General features: G+C 43.3%; 2 protein-coding genes across 2 annotated transcripts; one reads left to right on the plus strand and one right to left on the minus strand.

Annotated features, from left to right (window-relative positions):
* Nucleotides 1-9,347: 9,347 nt before the first annotated feature.
* On the minus strand, nt 9,348-13,259 carry drg2 (developmentally regulated GTP binding protein 2). The gene is made up of 14 exons (XM_035181812.2): nt 13,116-13,259; nt 12,757-12,850; nt 12,323-12,483; nt 12,080-12,169; nt 11,909-11,969; nt 11,595-11,685; nt 11,421-11,493; nt 11,025-11,115; nt 10,718-10,815; nt 10,474-10,550; nt 10,293-10,381; nt 10,142-10,200; nt 9,968-10,021; nt 9,348-9,692 (listed from the first exon to the last, which is right to left on the minus strand). Exons 2-14 carry the CDS (start codon nt 12,818-12,820, stop codon nt 9,606-9,608), a joined length of 1,095 nt encoding a protein of 364 aa, XP_035037703.1. The 5' UTR covers nt 12,821-12,850; nt 13,116-13,259; the 3' UTR covers nt 9,348-9,605.
* A 151-nt stretch (nt 13,260-13,410) lies between these two features.
* gfer (growth factor, augmenter of liver regeneration (ERV1 homolog, S. cerevisiae)) lies at nt 13,411-15,532 on the plus strand. Its single transcript, XM_035181832.2, has 3 exons — nt 13,411-13,620; nt 14,157-14,371; nt 14,715-15,532. The coding sequence occupies exons 1-3, from the start codon at nt 13,411-13,413 to the stop codon at nt 14,875-14,877; spliced, it is 588 nt and encodes a 195-aa protein (XP_035037723.1). The 3' UTR covers nt 14,878-15,532.
* The last annotated feature ends 201 nt before the right edge of the window (nt 15,533-15,733 follow it).

Here is a 15,733-nt window from a genome sequence, read left to right on the forward strand (position 1 = left end):
GGCTCCTTTGAGGTGAGATTTGACATCTACACCCTTCTGTGCTTTTCCTGCGCCTACGTTCTTTTTTTGTCCATCTGTGGCAAAACCCATCATGGCCTTAGAGGCTCCTTTAATATGGACATCACTCATCTTTTTCAGATTGACTGCAGCCATCCCTTTCTTCATCGGGGGCTTCCCCTTCTCCTCACTCTCCTCATCATCAGATGGAGGTGGCTGTTTAGAGGGAGGCTTAAAACCCTTCACAGCAATGGCCTTGGATGCACCTTTCAGAGCTGCTTTCCCTTTCCCTTTTACTGGCTTCTTGGGTTCTTCTTCACTCTCATCGCTCTCTTCTTCCTCACTCTGAATCTCCTCTTCCTCTTCCTCTGAGCCCTCCTCTGACTCACTGACAGGTTTCTTCCCTTTTCCCTTCTTCCCATCATCCTTTCCTTTCCCCTTGGCTGGTGGCTCCTCGGCTTTCTTTCCCCCTTTCTTTTCATCCTTCCCTCCCTTTTTAGGCTCCTCTGCCTTGCCTTTCTTGGCAGCTGACTTTGAGTCACCTTTTTTAGGTGGCATGATGTCTCCTAACTCAAACTCATTCTAAACAAGATGAGAAAGGACAAGCTCCCGAACTGTAGGTCCGTATCAATGTCAGTGTTGATATGTGCTCCCGAGAAGAAGAACAAAAGTAGCAACATCCTCTTAATCCCATTTTTTCATTTGTTTTTCTTCTCTTCCCTCCATCTGAACATGAGAAACACACTCTGTCCCACGTCAGTTGGTCTCAAATGCACACTGAGACCAACACAAACCACAGTCCTTCAAAATACGATCTAGTAATGGAGTTGGAATCTCAGCCCAGTGCTCACTCGCATTACAGTACAGTCTTCAATCTTCAAAAGAGCTGTTGACTCTGTGAGTGTAAAGAGAGATGGAAACCTGTCCCAGAGCTTTAAATTTTAAAAAGCAGCTGCTAAGTGAGTCTTAAATGCTACAGATCAAATACTTAATCTTACAGGTTAGTATCTCTCAGTTTTACCCATTTGTTTCTCACAGGCTCACTGAGTTTCTTAATTAAATCCTTAGAAATGTAACATCCATCATTGCAAAAAATATAAATTCCTGGTCTTGATCCGTTTTGAAAGGTTTGTTGTTAACTTCCCGGGGTCGCACGATGAATAAAAGAATCTGCTATCCCTGTGACAGAGTCCGTGTAGTCCATTGTGTGTCTCCCATTGTTAGTGCGTCCTGTGAGTCCGGCGGTAAATCCTCATCTTGGCCGCTGCACCAACTTTGGCAGGACGTCCCCCCACCAAGGAGAGCCGGTGTGCGTGCAACAGTGTGAGTCTTGGCCTTCAGGGGTGTCCTCTTCTGAGTGTGTGAGTGTGCTGCATTTGCGGCCGTATCCTCCCATATCCACGCCAGCTTGCCTTTGTGACCTCCTGCAACCTTCTGCATCTCTCTCTGGTTACTGCAACTTCATCCATTCCCGTGTTCGCCCTCAACTCGAGGCCTCGACGTATCCCTGGCGCATGCGCGTAAAAACATATGAGCATATGCGTTGTATGTCTGTGTGTGTGTGTGTATGTGCATCAGAGGGAGTGTATATCCAGTTATAGTTGCAAACGGCACCTTAATGCAGCGGCTATACTGCCTCGGGGTAACCCTATCTGCAGACTCGCTCCTGTATGAATAATGCAGGTCGGCTGAGCTGTTGCTAAACTGTGTCTGAGAGGTGAAGCCATGCAGAGCCAAAACACACATACACACCAGTGGCTGGAGCACAGCTGAGAGTGATGCACGCTAATATTCTCCTACAAACTATATTCAACAGTTTTAACATTTGATATAGAAAGTTTTAGGTTTTAGGAGGAGTCATTACTCGCTGCAACTGTTGTTCCAGTCAGCGTTACGCTCCATCTAATTGAGGTCATTAGTTTAGAGCAACTTTCCTTTTTTAGTGGCCACTGGAATCAACCAAAACCAAGCAGCCCTTAGAAATGAAATATTAGAGCATGAATTACAGTTTAAAAGAGGAAAGAAAGTGTTTTTATGTAATTTTCTTGACCCTAATAATTCAAAGATCCTCTAATTTCTCAGTCACATGATGCTATAGAGGATATTCCTCATCCTTCACTCGTACTATTTTTCTATTCACATTAATGACCAATTACCAATTAATAACCTCAGATCCTCTGGAATGACATTTCATTTATAAAAATGGTTTAATTATTTGTCTTGTAATCCTTAAAAAGAACAAATGCACACACACACACTCCCATACACACACACACATACATACATCTACGCCCCGTTTGTAGAAGTGCCAGGTGTGACATGGATTCAGGGGTGTGAGATACGATGGTATTACATAAATGATGATGCTGATGTTGGCTCGTGGATGAAGGCTTGGGGTTAATTCTTTGATGACGGGCTGATATTCCAGGAGGTCATCTCAGTGGCAGATATGAATGTTTAATGACTGCCCTGTGTTCTGCCTACGCAGCATAGATAAAACATTCATCGAGGGCTGCTCTAAATATATCACAAAGGGTCAACCCCACCCTGGCCTGCTCCCCAACCAATATATTATACATATGGCCTGGTGTCAGGGGTTAGCAGGCAGACACCACAGAGCAGCTGGATGATAGCGGGGAAACGGCAATGTAAAGAAAAACTAATAACTGCTAAATAAACACTTAAATTCAGACTTTTAAATGCATTTATCTAAGAGGAAAGTCTCTAAAGTCATGTAGGTCAGTTAACAGGTTAACCTTCAAGTTTTCTTCCTGCTAATTAGCCTTCAGAAGATTAATAAGTTTGACCCTGAGGAAGCATCTGAGCAGAAATCTGTATCACGTATCTCCAGGGGCAGTGACCACGACAAAACTCTGCTGGAACAACAACAGCAGCTGTTGGCATCATCTAAGACTGAAACTGAGATAAGAGCGTAAAAGACGGAGCGCCGGCACCGAGGAAAGTTCAAAAGTTCCCGTCTGTTCATCGGATGCAAACACAGAGAAGGTTGTCATTCGCCAAACGTGTAAAGAGACACGCAAAGCGATCAAATTGATATGTGTGATATGTATCTGATGTCTGGCTGATGTGGTCGGTCGACTGAGTGAAATGGTGATGGACAGAACGCAGATGGAAGAGGTGGAGAAAGAGGAGAGGGAGCTGGACGGAGGTAAGGGGCAAAAAAAAAGGAGAAAAGGTGCCTCAATGAACAACGGAGTAAATAAATGCTGAAAAGATGCCAAACAGAAAAGGTGAAGAGGGAAAGAGGGAGAGGGAAGGAAGGAAGGAAGGAAGGAAGAAGACAACTGAAAGTTTAAAAGCGTGTAATGACAAGCCAAAACGGTTATGGGAAGAAACTGAAGAAGGAGAGAGACGGAGGGATGGAGAGAGTGATACGATGCCACAATGGAGGGCGAGTGAGTGAGATAGAGACGAAGGGGAGAGTCTCTTCCAGTGCCAGTCACTGACAACACGCTTTCAGCAGACGCACTCAGCGACACAGCACTAATAAAGGAGATCACCTGAGCAGAGCACAGCCAACAGGCCCATTTAATGAGCGGGAGCAGGAACACACACACACACACACACACACACACACACACACACACACACACACACACACACACACACACACACACACACACACACACACACACTAACACACACACACACACAGGTAGGTATATCTCATAATGGAGATTGCATGCGATCATTGAATGCAGGATTATCCCTGATTCATCTGGAGAGACTAACTACAGACTTACAGCTGATAAACACAAACACAAACACACAACTCGGGTATTGAAAGCGTGTCACATACACTCCCATGTACTACAATTGCAGTGTATTTGCACACAGTCACAGCACAAAATACATCACACACACACACTAGAGTAAGCATACTCTACACTTAACAGTTCAGACACACACACACACTCCCATGTAATACAATTGTGTATTTATTTAAATTTCATCCACCACAATTCACTGTATAGTTGTAGAGTTGTTTCCCTGGGGACCAGTGTAGTGGATCGACAACAATGACAATGATCTGTTATCAAAGTCAATATTTAGTCAACGTTACTCTGCACTTGGAGACATTTTATTATTTGCCTTTCAAACTCTTATCTTTGAAATATAAGGAGGAAAATAACTGAGTGACAGAGATCTTTGTGGACGGAGGAGGTGACACAGGAGGATGAGGAGGAGGAGGAGGAGGAGGAGGAGGAGGAGGAGGAGGAGGAGGCAGGACTCAGGTTTCCTTTAAGCCTTTAAGCTCCATTCATTTCCTAACCTCCGCTGCCACATCACCCTGTGACTTGACAGTGGAGCGACGCTAGTGGCTGCTCACACAGTCAAAGAGCAGCACTGGGCTGAGTCGACTTTTTATAGATAGACTTGGAAATAGGAAGCTCACGTGTTACCAATGAATTTAGATTCTAGTGTTTGGTGATAATTTAAACGTGACCAGAAGAAAGTTTGGATTTTTGAAATTCAAATTTTACATCCACAGATTAAAACAATAATATAATAATCATAAAGCTCCCATTACTCGATCCATTACATTCAATTTATAAACATACCAAACATTTGACTTTCAATCTTACCTTGTCTGTGACAGTGACTGATATTAAAAACATCTATTATCCACAAATATCAAAATGCTGGAGGAACCCACTCTAAAAAAAAAAACTACATCACTGGCTTCTGTGTGGTCGCACTGACTCCTGCTGCTCATCGGGACCCTCTGCTGATGTTAAATAGTCCACACACACACACACACACACACACACACACACACACACACACACACACACACACACACACACACACACACACACACACACACACTATTCACTTCAGTTCCCCTAAATGACACACAGCATCTGGACACACAATGGAGCCTTCAGTGATTATCTGCACATCTACAGTGAGACGACAGAAGCAGCTCAGGTACATGTCGACTTCAAACATCAATACATGCAGTGATTATGTTTCTGAGTCAACATGCTGCACCGTGTTGTGTGTGAAGCTGCACCATGTCCCCCCCTTGCGTAAGTGCCCAGGTAAACAACTGGACACATCCATTGTGTGTTAAAGGCAGGATTACACACACACACACACACGTAGATACACACACAGGACGCTATCATCCCCCCCACACTGGTGTCTGAACGTCAGAGCCCACAGATTTGTTATGAAACCTCAGCAACCATAATAGGTCGTGTGTTTGTGCGTGTGTGTGTTTTTAGGCGCCTTATCGGAACTGACATACACACATGCAACAAAAGGCGTCTCTCTCACATCTCTCTGTCTCCATCTGTCTCACACACACACACACAAACGCACACACACACAGAGTTGTGTCTCCCCTCATTTACTGGAGACTTATTACAACCTAACCCTAACCTATAGACAACCTAGACACACCCACCCCCACACACACACACACACACACACACACACACACACACACTCCAATGTGCGACACGCAGTATATTAGCACACAATCATGTCACTGTTTAAACAGATTTACACATTTCAAAGCATGTGGCTGGAGCTTTGTACAAAATAGTGACAGAAACAAAAATATAAATCTACCAGTTACTGAAGAATATGATGGACAAGTATTTAGAGGACAACACTTTGGGTTTTGTCTTGATTTCTCAAGACAGACACGTCGTCCTGACTCATGTCTGACGTCAACGATGAGTGTTTCTGTTCCTGAGTGAAGCTTCTCTATTTGCATCAACAGGGTCATTTGTCTGTTGACAAAGATCAGTGGACAAGAAGTACAGGAAACCACCGGACCCCTTGTTTAAGGCCATTAAAGAGATTAGGTTACAAAGGTCAATGTTGTGCATCATCGTCTGTTTGTCTTTGTCCAGTCCTGAGAAATCCCTGTTTGCAGATTATATCTAAGCTCCGTCCATGAGTCTTTTGTGACAGAGAAAGAAAAGGAGTAAAGCTAAATAAGCAAAGACTTTTCCTTTGCATAAACGTGGGCTTAAATTTGCTTTGTCATATTTTTCTGAAAACCGCTGAAAAGAATCTCGTTCCGAAATACAGAAATAAACTATTAAACCTTTGTCGTGGATCTGGACAAATGGGCAGTGACATGAAGTGCTTCATCATTTTCTTTAACATTGTGAGACATAGCGTTGTTCAACATTTCCCAGGGAGTAGTTTATAGATCTTGATTTATAAAAAATCAGGCACATTTAGAGGACTGATATCTATGAGTGTAAACATATTTCCATCATTTAAACTTTAAGCATCATTTCAGGATTCCTTCTTCTCTGACTCCATGATGAGATGACAGTAAGTCAGGCTTTTCCTTCTTCAGTGTTTTTAGCTTTCAAATAGACGCCACCAGGCCTGGAGTCTCGTGTCAGCAGCAGCTCCATGTAATGAGCAGACTGAATCTGAAGAGGGCAGCAGAGCCTCAGTAATCAGGGTCCTGACAAGATACTGAACATGGACTGTGGCTGGTTTCATTCACGTTTATCTCATCAGCCAGAAATAAGAATGTTTTTATATAACGATCACAAATAACTTTACTGTTCTGGTCCTGCACAGTTGTTTATAAGGGTCATTTACTTCTGTGTCATCAGTGAATAATTCATATTTATTTCTTATATTAGATAACTCAAATATGTTTGTGTATGTGCATTCAACACTAGTGCAATAGTAAAATATACACCACAGCAGACCGTACTGTCTATTTACCACTATATGTACATGATAGATAGATAGATAGATAGATAGATAGATAGATAGATAGATAGATAGATAGATAGATAGATAGATAATTTATTGATCCAGAGGTAAATTTAGGATGTAGATGAATGTGTTATGAATGTATTTGACTATATTCTCTTATACTGCAGACACTGTGATGCATATGGCAAATTTCCTACTGGGACAATGAAGAATATGTTATGCATCTTATCTTACTTTTGGTCAAAATTTGGTAATAGAGTTGGTTCTCTCTTCGAAAACAAGCAATGCATGATATCTGACTTATTTCCAAATAAGGTCAAGACAGCACCAGTAAAAGATTCACCTTTTATACCTGGTGATGATTTGTACAGTTCATCATTTGGCTTATCCCTTGCTCTCATTCACACCTACGATCAATTTAGAGAGGAAGCTGGAGAGAACCCACGCAGACACGGGGGAGAAGACGCAAACTCCACACAGAAAGACCCAGGATTCAAACCAGGGACCCCCACTGCTCCACCGTGCCACCCCACATATTTTTGTACCATTACATAAAAATCAAAGATGTAATCATTGCTGGTGAACTGAGGGGAAACAAGCTCTTAGGTTTCAACGCAGTTAAAAGTTATGGAGGCGTTGCTGGGTCTCAAAGTGGAAACTGGTTCATTAATAACAGCACCTAGAAAGAGCTAATGATAGTGTGGTGTTTGTTTTTGTGCTGCCTCAGTGTGTGTGTAGGAGTAAAAACACAAAATGATTGTTGTGACACTGATGAGACAGGAGCTGGAAGGTGTCAGCAAACACAGAAGCCGTGGAGATGATGCAGCCACTTCCAGCTCCGGCTCTTATACTGTCAGGTACAGTTAGTTTGATCAAACCTGGGAAAACTCCCACGTTTTCACTGAATCTGTTTAAAAGGAGACGAGTGGGTGAGAGGCGGCGACGCCAACTGGATTTTCTGCTGCTTTCAATTCACTTCCACTGAACTCACTTTCCATGAATTCAGCTTTAAACACCAAACACCCACTTCACTCTTGTGTGTACTGGCACTGCAAACACACACACACACACGCACACACACTTAGCCATGCCATATGGGGCCAAGCAGCATCAAGTGTCATGCCTGCTTCCACACAATACACACCCAGTGGAGCGTACCTTTGTGTCTTCTCTTTCCCCCCTCGGTATTATCCCTCCATCATTTCCCTCCTCTTCAGGTTATTCCAAAGCAGAATCTCTCCATCCACAGCTCGCTCGGAGGAGACATGTTCAAGGCATCTTTCAGGCCCCACAGTGTCCACTCACATCCACTCTCCCTCCCTCTCTCCCTCTCTCACGTGAAGCCTCACACTCAGTCCACCTCTCCCACACCAAAGAGCTGCTTGTGAATATTTAATGGTGCTATTGTGCGAGTGTGTGTGTGTGTGCGAGTGAATGGGGAGCATTGGCTGGGAGTCGGCACTGTCTGAAAGAAAAGGCCCAGTCTGCCTCGGAGCACCGGGGGACAGCAGGGCCGCAGGGGTGGAGGGTCGTAGGTGACTGACCCCCACCGGCTGTACTGCTGAGGAGACATCAAGGTGTGCAGGATGCTGTTATAGACAATAACAGTGTTCTACAGTGAGGCGAAGCAGTGCACATTTAATGAGCACTTTATTTTAAGGCCTTTTTGTTTCATCCCCACTTATTATTAAAATGACTTATTTTTAATTCATTGCATTTTATATAGTTCTGGGAATAGATGAAGTGCATTTACTCAAGTACTCTTGTCTCCAGCAGACTTCTGAGGTTGGTGTACTGGTACTTTAGTCCTTCGGTTTTCTAACATACTTTTACCTCTTTACATTTCACAGGGAAATATTACATTATTTACATTTATTTGTCAATTAAAGTTCTTATTTTAATTTGCACTTTCGCATCAATGAAACAAAACATAAATACATTATGATGTATTATTATAGGTTATGATAACACCTAATTCATACAGGGAGAAGTACACAAGCTTAACCCAGCAGAATATAAAGAAATTAAAACTAGACTGGCACATACTGTCCCTCCAGCCAGGCCCCGACAGTTCAATTCAATCAAGCTGCACCAAATCGTACACACAAATGTCAAAAAATGTCTTATCTCGCAATGTTAAACTAAGAAATTTCCGGATCCACCCAGTGTCCAGATCCACACCAACATGTGACGGGTTCTTCCTCAGACCATTTCTCATCATTTCACCAAGTTTCCTGGAATCCATTCTGTAGTTCTTGTAGCTCTGACTTCCTGGTGAAGAAGCAGATTTGTTGTGTCCGGTACCTAAATGTGTTATTCCCCTCATCTCTGTGGGTTTTCAGCTGTTAGCATCTATTAGCATACCATCCCCAATATAACAAAATATATTTTCTAATTAGACTTTATATGTAAAATGAATGAATTTGAAGATTTGAGTAAATACAGGTAAAGACAAAAAGGTGGTTAAGCTTTATTTAAATAAAAAAGGTGATTAAACCAAGTCAAATGTCCTAATTTTTGTATAAACAGCACAAACAAGTCCAGGAATCACATGTAATCCAGGTGAGCTGTTGTAGAAAGAAACTGATCTTATAAGAAGATGATAATAAAAAGCAAACAACCATTTATTTAATGTTTCAGGGACTTTATTGTTTTTCCCATTTTCTCTCAGAATCATTGACGCATCTTCCTTTATCTTAAAAGGTAAAATAAACCTGTTTCTGTCCACAACTCAAATCTTGTCTGTCTCTCCCGGTTTTGTTGGTTATCATATACAAAATAAGAACGGTGGGCGTTTCCCATTGCTGTGTATCTACTGTACAGTACTTTGTTTTCATTTTAACTCCTGCTGCTCCGTCTCTCCTCGCTCCGGTCAGGGGCTTGTTTCACTTCTTCACGATCTGGATGACGTCCTCGTGCTCCATGATGTGCGTCAGGCCGACCCTCTGCGGGCTGTACTTGGTGCTGGTTCCCTGGAGGCCCAGAACACAGAAGGGTTCACATCCAGAACAGAAGCAGGTTTTTTAAAATTTAGTTTGGTGCATGATTTCTTTTTTGGGTGTGTTGTGCACCACTGCAGCTCTACTGCCACCATCAGATCTCCAGCTGTCAGTGTACGATGTAACACCTCTCATTTGTAACATCCAAGCTCTGTCTTTGTTTATTTTAATGTACAGTTTGTTTGAGTAGGGAGAGGAGGCAACTGAAAAAGGTTTCAGGTCAATACCTTTAAAAAACCTGAACTTACCCAGACAAGTGCATATTTGAACTGGCCGACTAAGGTTCTGTGGATTCGATGGCACTGCAGGGAGAAAGTAGAACAGACATATTCATCATCAGTTATATAAACTCTTCACATGTAAACTTAAGGCAGAGTTATAATGAATGTACACATGTGTGAACAATATGCATTTTTACGTACCACATGTTCTACACTCGCTGCTCTTCTCATGATGATGGCATCATTAAAGTCCGGGCGCTCTAATGGGAAAATTAAGAATTTAATATACAAGTTATGCATCATTTAAATGTGATAAACTGATGGATAAAAGAGGACAAATATATAAGTGTACCTCCTCTTTTCTTTGTATAAATGCAAATCAGAGCCAAATATTCCCACAGCGTCTCCAACAGGTAATCCAGGTTCAACTTCATCCCACAACTGAAGAAAGGGGGAAAGCCGTTAAAGTCATATACATACAAACAGATAGTAAGATGACACGTTTCCACCAGAAGACGCTGGTATTCACACACCTGATGACAACACTGTTAGGTCTGCGAGCCAGGCGGTCCACCTCCTCGATGGAGATCTGATCCACCTTATTGTACACCTAGAATCACACAAACTATATGAGGGAGGGAGAAACTCTAAACAAACACAGGCAGAGAGAGACGTTTTTTACTTCGTGAACAATACGAGCTGCTGAAGTTAGAAAAATCATCTTTGAACTAATCAAATCCTTTTCAAACCATTTTTCAATTATATAAATTGACCTACATATAGACAAGGCATGTAAACTCTGTTCCCAACGATGACGTCGATGAACTCGTCCGGCGTGCTGTCCTCCCTGAAGAGGACCTCGGCGTTAAAGATTTCTGAGGAGAAGCGGTTAAGGAAATCCGCCGGATGCTACCGTGAGTCATTAACGAGTTAAATCCACGACTTGAGGATTTTATCCCCCGACTTCCCCGTGTGAATCCATTCAATTCCACAAGGTCAATTACTGGTGGGAAACCTAGAGACAGGAGGAGAGAAGGCGAGTAAGAGGGACAGGAAAATGTTTGTCGGTGTCCTTGAAGGATACTGTATTCGTGAAGGATGAGCTGGACGAGCTTCTCTGAGCAGTGGGTGAGAGGAACTGTGGAGTTGTAGGAGAGGCCACCACCTTTCTTAGGCTGCAGAGAAAGGCCAAAAAAAAGCAGATGTTGAAATTCAATCTGACAGTTTAAGTATTTCTTCCTGGAAATGAAAAAATTATCACACAAAGGTTCTTTGTTTTCAACTGCTGAAACGATTCAGTCCAGGTTTTAAATGTCATCTTCCTTTATATCACTTTAAAACTTCACCAGCACTTTACATGGCATCATTTCTCTAAAACTAATAGACAGATGACCGTAAAATTAACTGTTGATGATCATGACCTGATTCTGAATGTGTGTGATGAAACCTAGAGAGAGAAAAAAGATAAGAGAAACTGTACCTTGAAATAAATATTAGGTTTTGCCATGTTGAGTCTGATGCCCACTGACTCCAACTCCTTTTCAAGAAGTGCTCTAGAAAGAAAAGGAAATGTAAAGGTGAGAATTTGTTGATGAAAACACAGCAGACTCACACATGCCCCAACAAATAACCCCTTCTAACAAATGTCACACACCTCTGAACCTCTCCTTTGGTGGCATCCAGCATCATGATGACCACATCTGCTGTCCTGGCGACAGCAATGACCTGCCGACCTCGACCCTTACCTATCAAAAGGTGCAAGGTCAGTTAAACACAATGGCTCGGTCTTCTGTCAGAGCTAAACGAACCCTTACTGCCACACTCGCTATTTCCAGCGAGTAGGAATTGTTTTTTAATAAATCATTAACGACTATATCTGATAAAAATGAAACTATAACACTTGAGCAAAAACATTGCATGTCTGTGATTGCTTCAGACTAAATGCAACAACAGGGAAGTAACTCGTACCTTGGGCAGCACCCTCAATGATTCCTGGCAGATCGAGCAACTGGATGTTGGCCCCTTTGTACTGAAGAGGAAGAAATAACAGTGTAAATGGTAGATTAAGTTGTTTTTAATCACAATTATCACAATTTTTACATTGTGTGCACTGATATGAGTGAGTGTGTGTGTGTTTACCTCAATGACACCAGGTATGCAGGTGAGGGTAGTGAACTCGTAGGAAGCAGCTTCACTGGCTGTCGATGTCATTAAACTGAGGAAGGTCGACTGGAGGACAGAGGGTTTTCATGAGATCATCACAATCTTCAGAGCGTCACAGACTTAGTTAAGCATCGTATTGTGAATCAGTTTCTCTTTTAGCCTGTGTGAGGACCCCCCCCGGGAGCCACATCCCCCTCGTCCCCCCTTTTGTCGACCTACCTTACCCACGGAGGGGAAACCGATGAGAGCCACACGAGCGTCTCCTGATTTCATCACATCGAAACCCTCTCCTTTGCCCCCCGCCGACTTCGAGGGCTCCAGGAGCTGAGCTCTGTATTTGGCTAACTTGGCCTTGAGCAAACCCAGATGGTACTCGGTAGCTGGAGGGAAAGAGAGACGAGTGACAAGGTTTGATGACTCAAGTTCAATTTAACGAGTCAAGTTCGAGCTTGAGATGAAAAACAATGATGGAAGTGAGCTCTGTTAGTCATGGTGGTGTCAGGTGGCCATGTTATAGCATATATAAGTATAATAGAGTATAATAACAAACACACACTTACACACAGAGACACACAAACACACACACCAGGTAAATGACAGTTCATCCACAATGTAGCTAACACTTAGCCACCGGTCTTCTCTCTGTCTCTCACCTTTGTTTTTCTGTGTCCGGGAGATTTCTCTCTCAATTTCCGCGATCTTCTCCAGAATCCCCATGTTGACGGTCCAGGTGATGCCACAGCTGCACTGTACACACGGGGGAGAGGATACACAACACACACACACACACAGACACACAGAGACACACACACACACACCAACCAAACGTGTCACTCCACAGTTGTTAGCTTTGTTAGCATCCCGGCTAGCAGGCTAACAGAGCTACCAAAACAGCTTTTAAAGCCGCGATAACCGCAGCGGGTCATCGCGCGGGAGGTTTACATTAATGTCTGTGTAAAAATAAATGTAATGTCAGGAGTTTTAAATATGTTTAAAGATGGTTGAATCTTACACTTTGACAGAGGCGACACTCGGCGGCATGCACGGGGGGAACCGACGTTAGCAGCCGGAACAGGTTGCGTGCCCGTAAAAGGTCCGGGTGAAACAAGGAAGTCCGAGGAGACGTTGACCCATCACCGGCACATCTCGTCGGGGACCGGACGTGCAACAGCGTCGGTTGCCGTAGCTCACAGACCCGAGTATTAAACACAGCTTACACGTCCGTATAGTCTGGTTCTTCCTGTGTGTGTGTCGGTGCCGCAGCTCGGTCGGTTGTTAGCTAATGCACTGAGACCGGGAGAGCGAACATGGCTGCGCCCTCGGGACCGAGAGGACCCGCAGCCTCCGGCCCGTTTCAAGCCTTCCCGTTCCCGGTGGGCGGCCCGGCACCGGAGGACGGTCCCGGGAAGGAGCCGCAGCAGAGCGGGGAGCAGCCGAAGGAGAAGCCGTGTCGGGCCTGCACGGACTTTAAGTCGTGGATGAAGACCCAGAAGAAACAGACGACAGCGGCTGCTCAGGTGACGTGAGGCCAAGGTGGTGGCAGAGTTTTTAAATTGAAGGATTGTTTGATAGTTTGTGATATGAAGCGGTTTGTTCTGTTGTCAGCGTCTCAGAGATTTGCTGCTTTATTACTGAGTTTGTCTGTTGAGACACCTGAAGACCTGGTTCTCAGATCAGCCAACAATTACCTTCACTACTGATTCATCTGCACATTATTCTCTGTTATTTGTCTATAAAACTTCTTGACAGTTCAAGCGACGCCTTCATTCTGTCCAAAACACAGAGATATTTCATTTACCCTCGTGTGTGTCAGCTAATCAATACTTTGACTAATATTTGCAGTTTGTCTCCATCTTTGGTCCAAACACTTTAATGTCCTAACTTTAGTGGTCCTCAGTTTTATGTATTTATCTTATTTGACACTGATCTCCAACAGCCTGCCTGTAGTCACGATACAAGGATCTGACTTCTACATCTAACTGCCCCACAAATCATCCACCGCCCACCTACCTGTGTGTGACTGTGTATCTGAACGTCTGTTGTCGTCCTCCAGGGGGTCGGAGCCACAGAGTCCGAGCCACCAGAGGACCCACAGTGTCCGCTGGACAGGGAGGAGTTGGGACGTAACTCCTGGTCCTTCCTGCACACCATGGCGGCGTATTACCCCGAGCGTCCGTCCTCCTCACAGCAGCAGGAGATGGGACAGTTCATCCACCTTTTCTCCAAGTTCTTCCCCTGTGATGAATGTGCAGAAGACCTCAGAGGAAGGTCAGGTCTCTAGTGTCAAATCTTTAAGTGTCATTATGAATCTCTGGCAGGACAATGGTATATTATTATTATTATTATTATTATGATATAATCTGATACTTTTAATTCTTTAGTTTTGTTAGGTTTCATCAACAATGTCACCACAATTAAAACTATTTGTCACCTTTGTGTAAAACCCTGTAACATTTCTCTCCCTTGTCAGATCTTGTGCTACACTGATAAAAAAAAAAACGTGAATTATTTCTCCCACCTGTAGGGGGAGCCCAAGTGGAGTTCTAACATTGTGTTTTGTATTAGATACCTTGAGTTCAATTCTCAAATTGACGTGATTTCCTCTCCGCAGATTAAAAACCAACCACCCGGACACCACCAGTCGCCACGCGCTCTCTCAGTGGTTCTGTCGTCTCCACAACGGCGTCAACGTCCGGCTGGGGAAGCCCGAGTTCGACTGCTCCCGTGTGGACGAGCGGTGGAAAGACGGGTGGAAAGATGGTTCCTGTGATTGAGGGATTGTGTCGGGAGCGCTGAGGGACGTGAGGACTGAGGCGGAGACAATAACTTCCTCCTGTCACTGTGGGAACAAGCTCAGGTCTCGTGTTGTGGAAAAACCTACATGTGAAGAGTGAGGTCAAAAGGCTCGTCTTGCTTTGTGGTTAGTTATTATAACTATAATCATAACTGTTTCTCAGGTCAGGACTTGAAGTTACACTCGACCTGCTGTTAATTCAAGTTAACGAGGAGAGTTACAAATACATTCTACGTGTGAAACTGAGAACATGGAGGAACACTCACTACGTTGTTCTTCTGACTCATGCTTGTGTGTTTTTGACCAATTTAGCTTCTGGATTGTTTGTTTTTTTCAGATCACAAATTGGATTCATCAATTAAACATGTTGGTTTCTAGGCTGTAAGCTGTGTTTTGAAATCTTGTTTGACAATCTATGTATTTGATTAGATTATAAAAATAAAATACCAAATATGTCACAGAAATATATAGATTTATATTTTACATAGTGATGATTGCAGAATGTATTTTCTTGAACCATGTTGTGTGTGTTTGTGTGTTTTAATTATGATTTGGTGCTGAAATAATTTAATTTTCAAATTAAATGTTATTTTGCGTCATTAATAAATACAGATATGTTGTTGGTCACATCTTCACAAACGTGATTGTTCATTTCATGTCAGTGTAAATTGTCTTTTGGCTGAGGCTCAGACAGAATGAGCGTTTTTGACGACACCACATTGGTCACATGTCACGATTATTGCAAATATCCCATGATAAGAAACTTATGACTATACTTCTTGTAGCGTTTGGCACATACTACATCATCACGAGACTGCTCTTCATGCCATGGCTCA

Source organism: Hippoglossus stenolepis, chromosome 16 (genome assembly GCF_022539355.2).
Source record: "Hippoglossus stenolepis isolate QCI-W04-F060 chromosome 16, HSTE1.2, whole genome shotgun sequence".
In the NCBI taxonomy this organism is placed as follows: Eukaryota; Metazoa; Chordata; class Actinopteri; order Pleuronectiformes; family Pleuronectidae; genus Hippoglossus; species Hippoglossus stenolepis.

Excerpts from the sequence above, each read along its gene's own strand:
- gfer (XM_035181832.2), top strand. The coding sequence starts at position 13,411 with ATGGCTGCGCCCTCGGGACCGAGAGGACCCGCAGCCTCCGGCCCGTTT. Across the intron at positions 13,621-14,156 it reads AGACGACAGCGGCTGCTCAG|GGGGTCGGAGCCACAGAGTC; the intron begins GTGACGTGAGGC and ends GTCGTCCTCCAG. Across the intron at positions 14,372-14,714 it reads GCAGAAGACCTCAGAGGAAG|ATTAAAAACCAACCACCCGG; the intron begins GTCAGGTCTCTA and ends TCCTCTCCGCAG.
- drg2 (XM_035181812.2), bottom strand. The coding sequence starts at position 12,820 with ATGGGGATTCTGGAGAAGATCGCGGAAATTGAGAGAGAAATCTCCCGG. Across the intron at positions 11,494-11,594 it reads ACCAAAGGAGAGGTTCAGAG|AGCACTTCTTGAAAAGGAGT; the intron begins GTGTGTGACATT and ends TTTTCTTTCTAG. Across the intron at positions 9,693-9,967 it reads TCAAATATGCACTTGTCTGG|GGAACCAGCACCAAGTACAG; the intron begins GTAAGTTCAGGT and ends CTGGGCCTCCAG.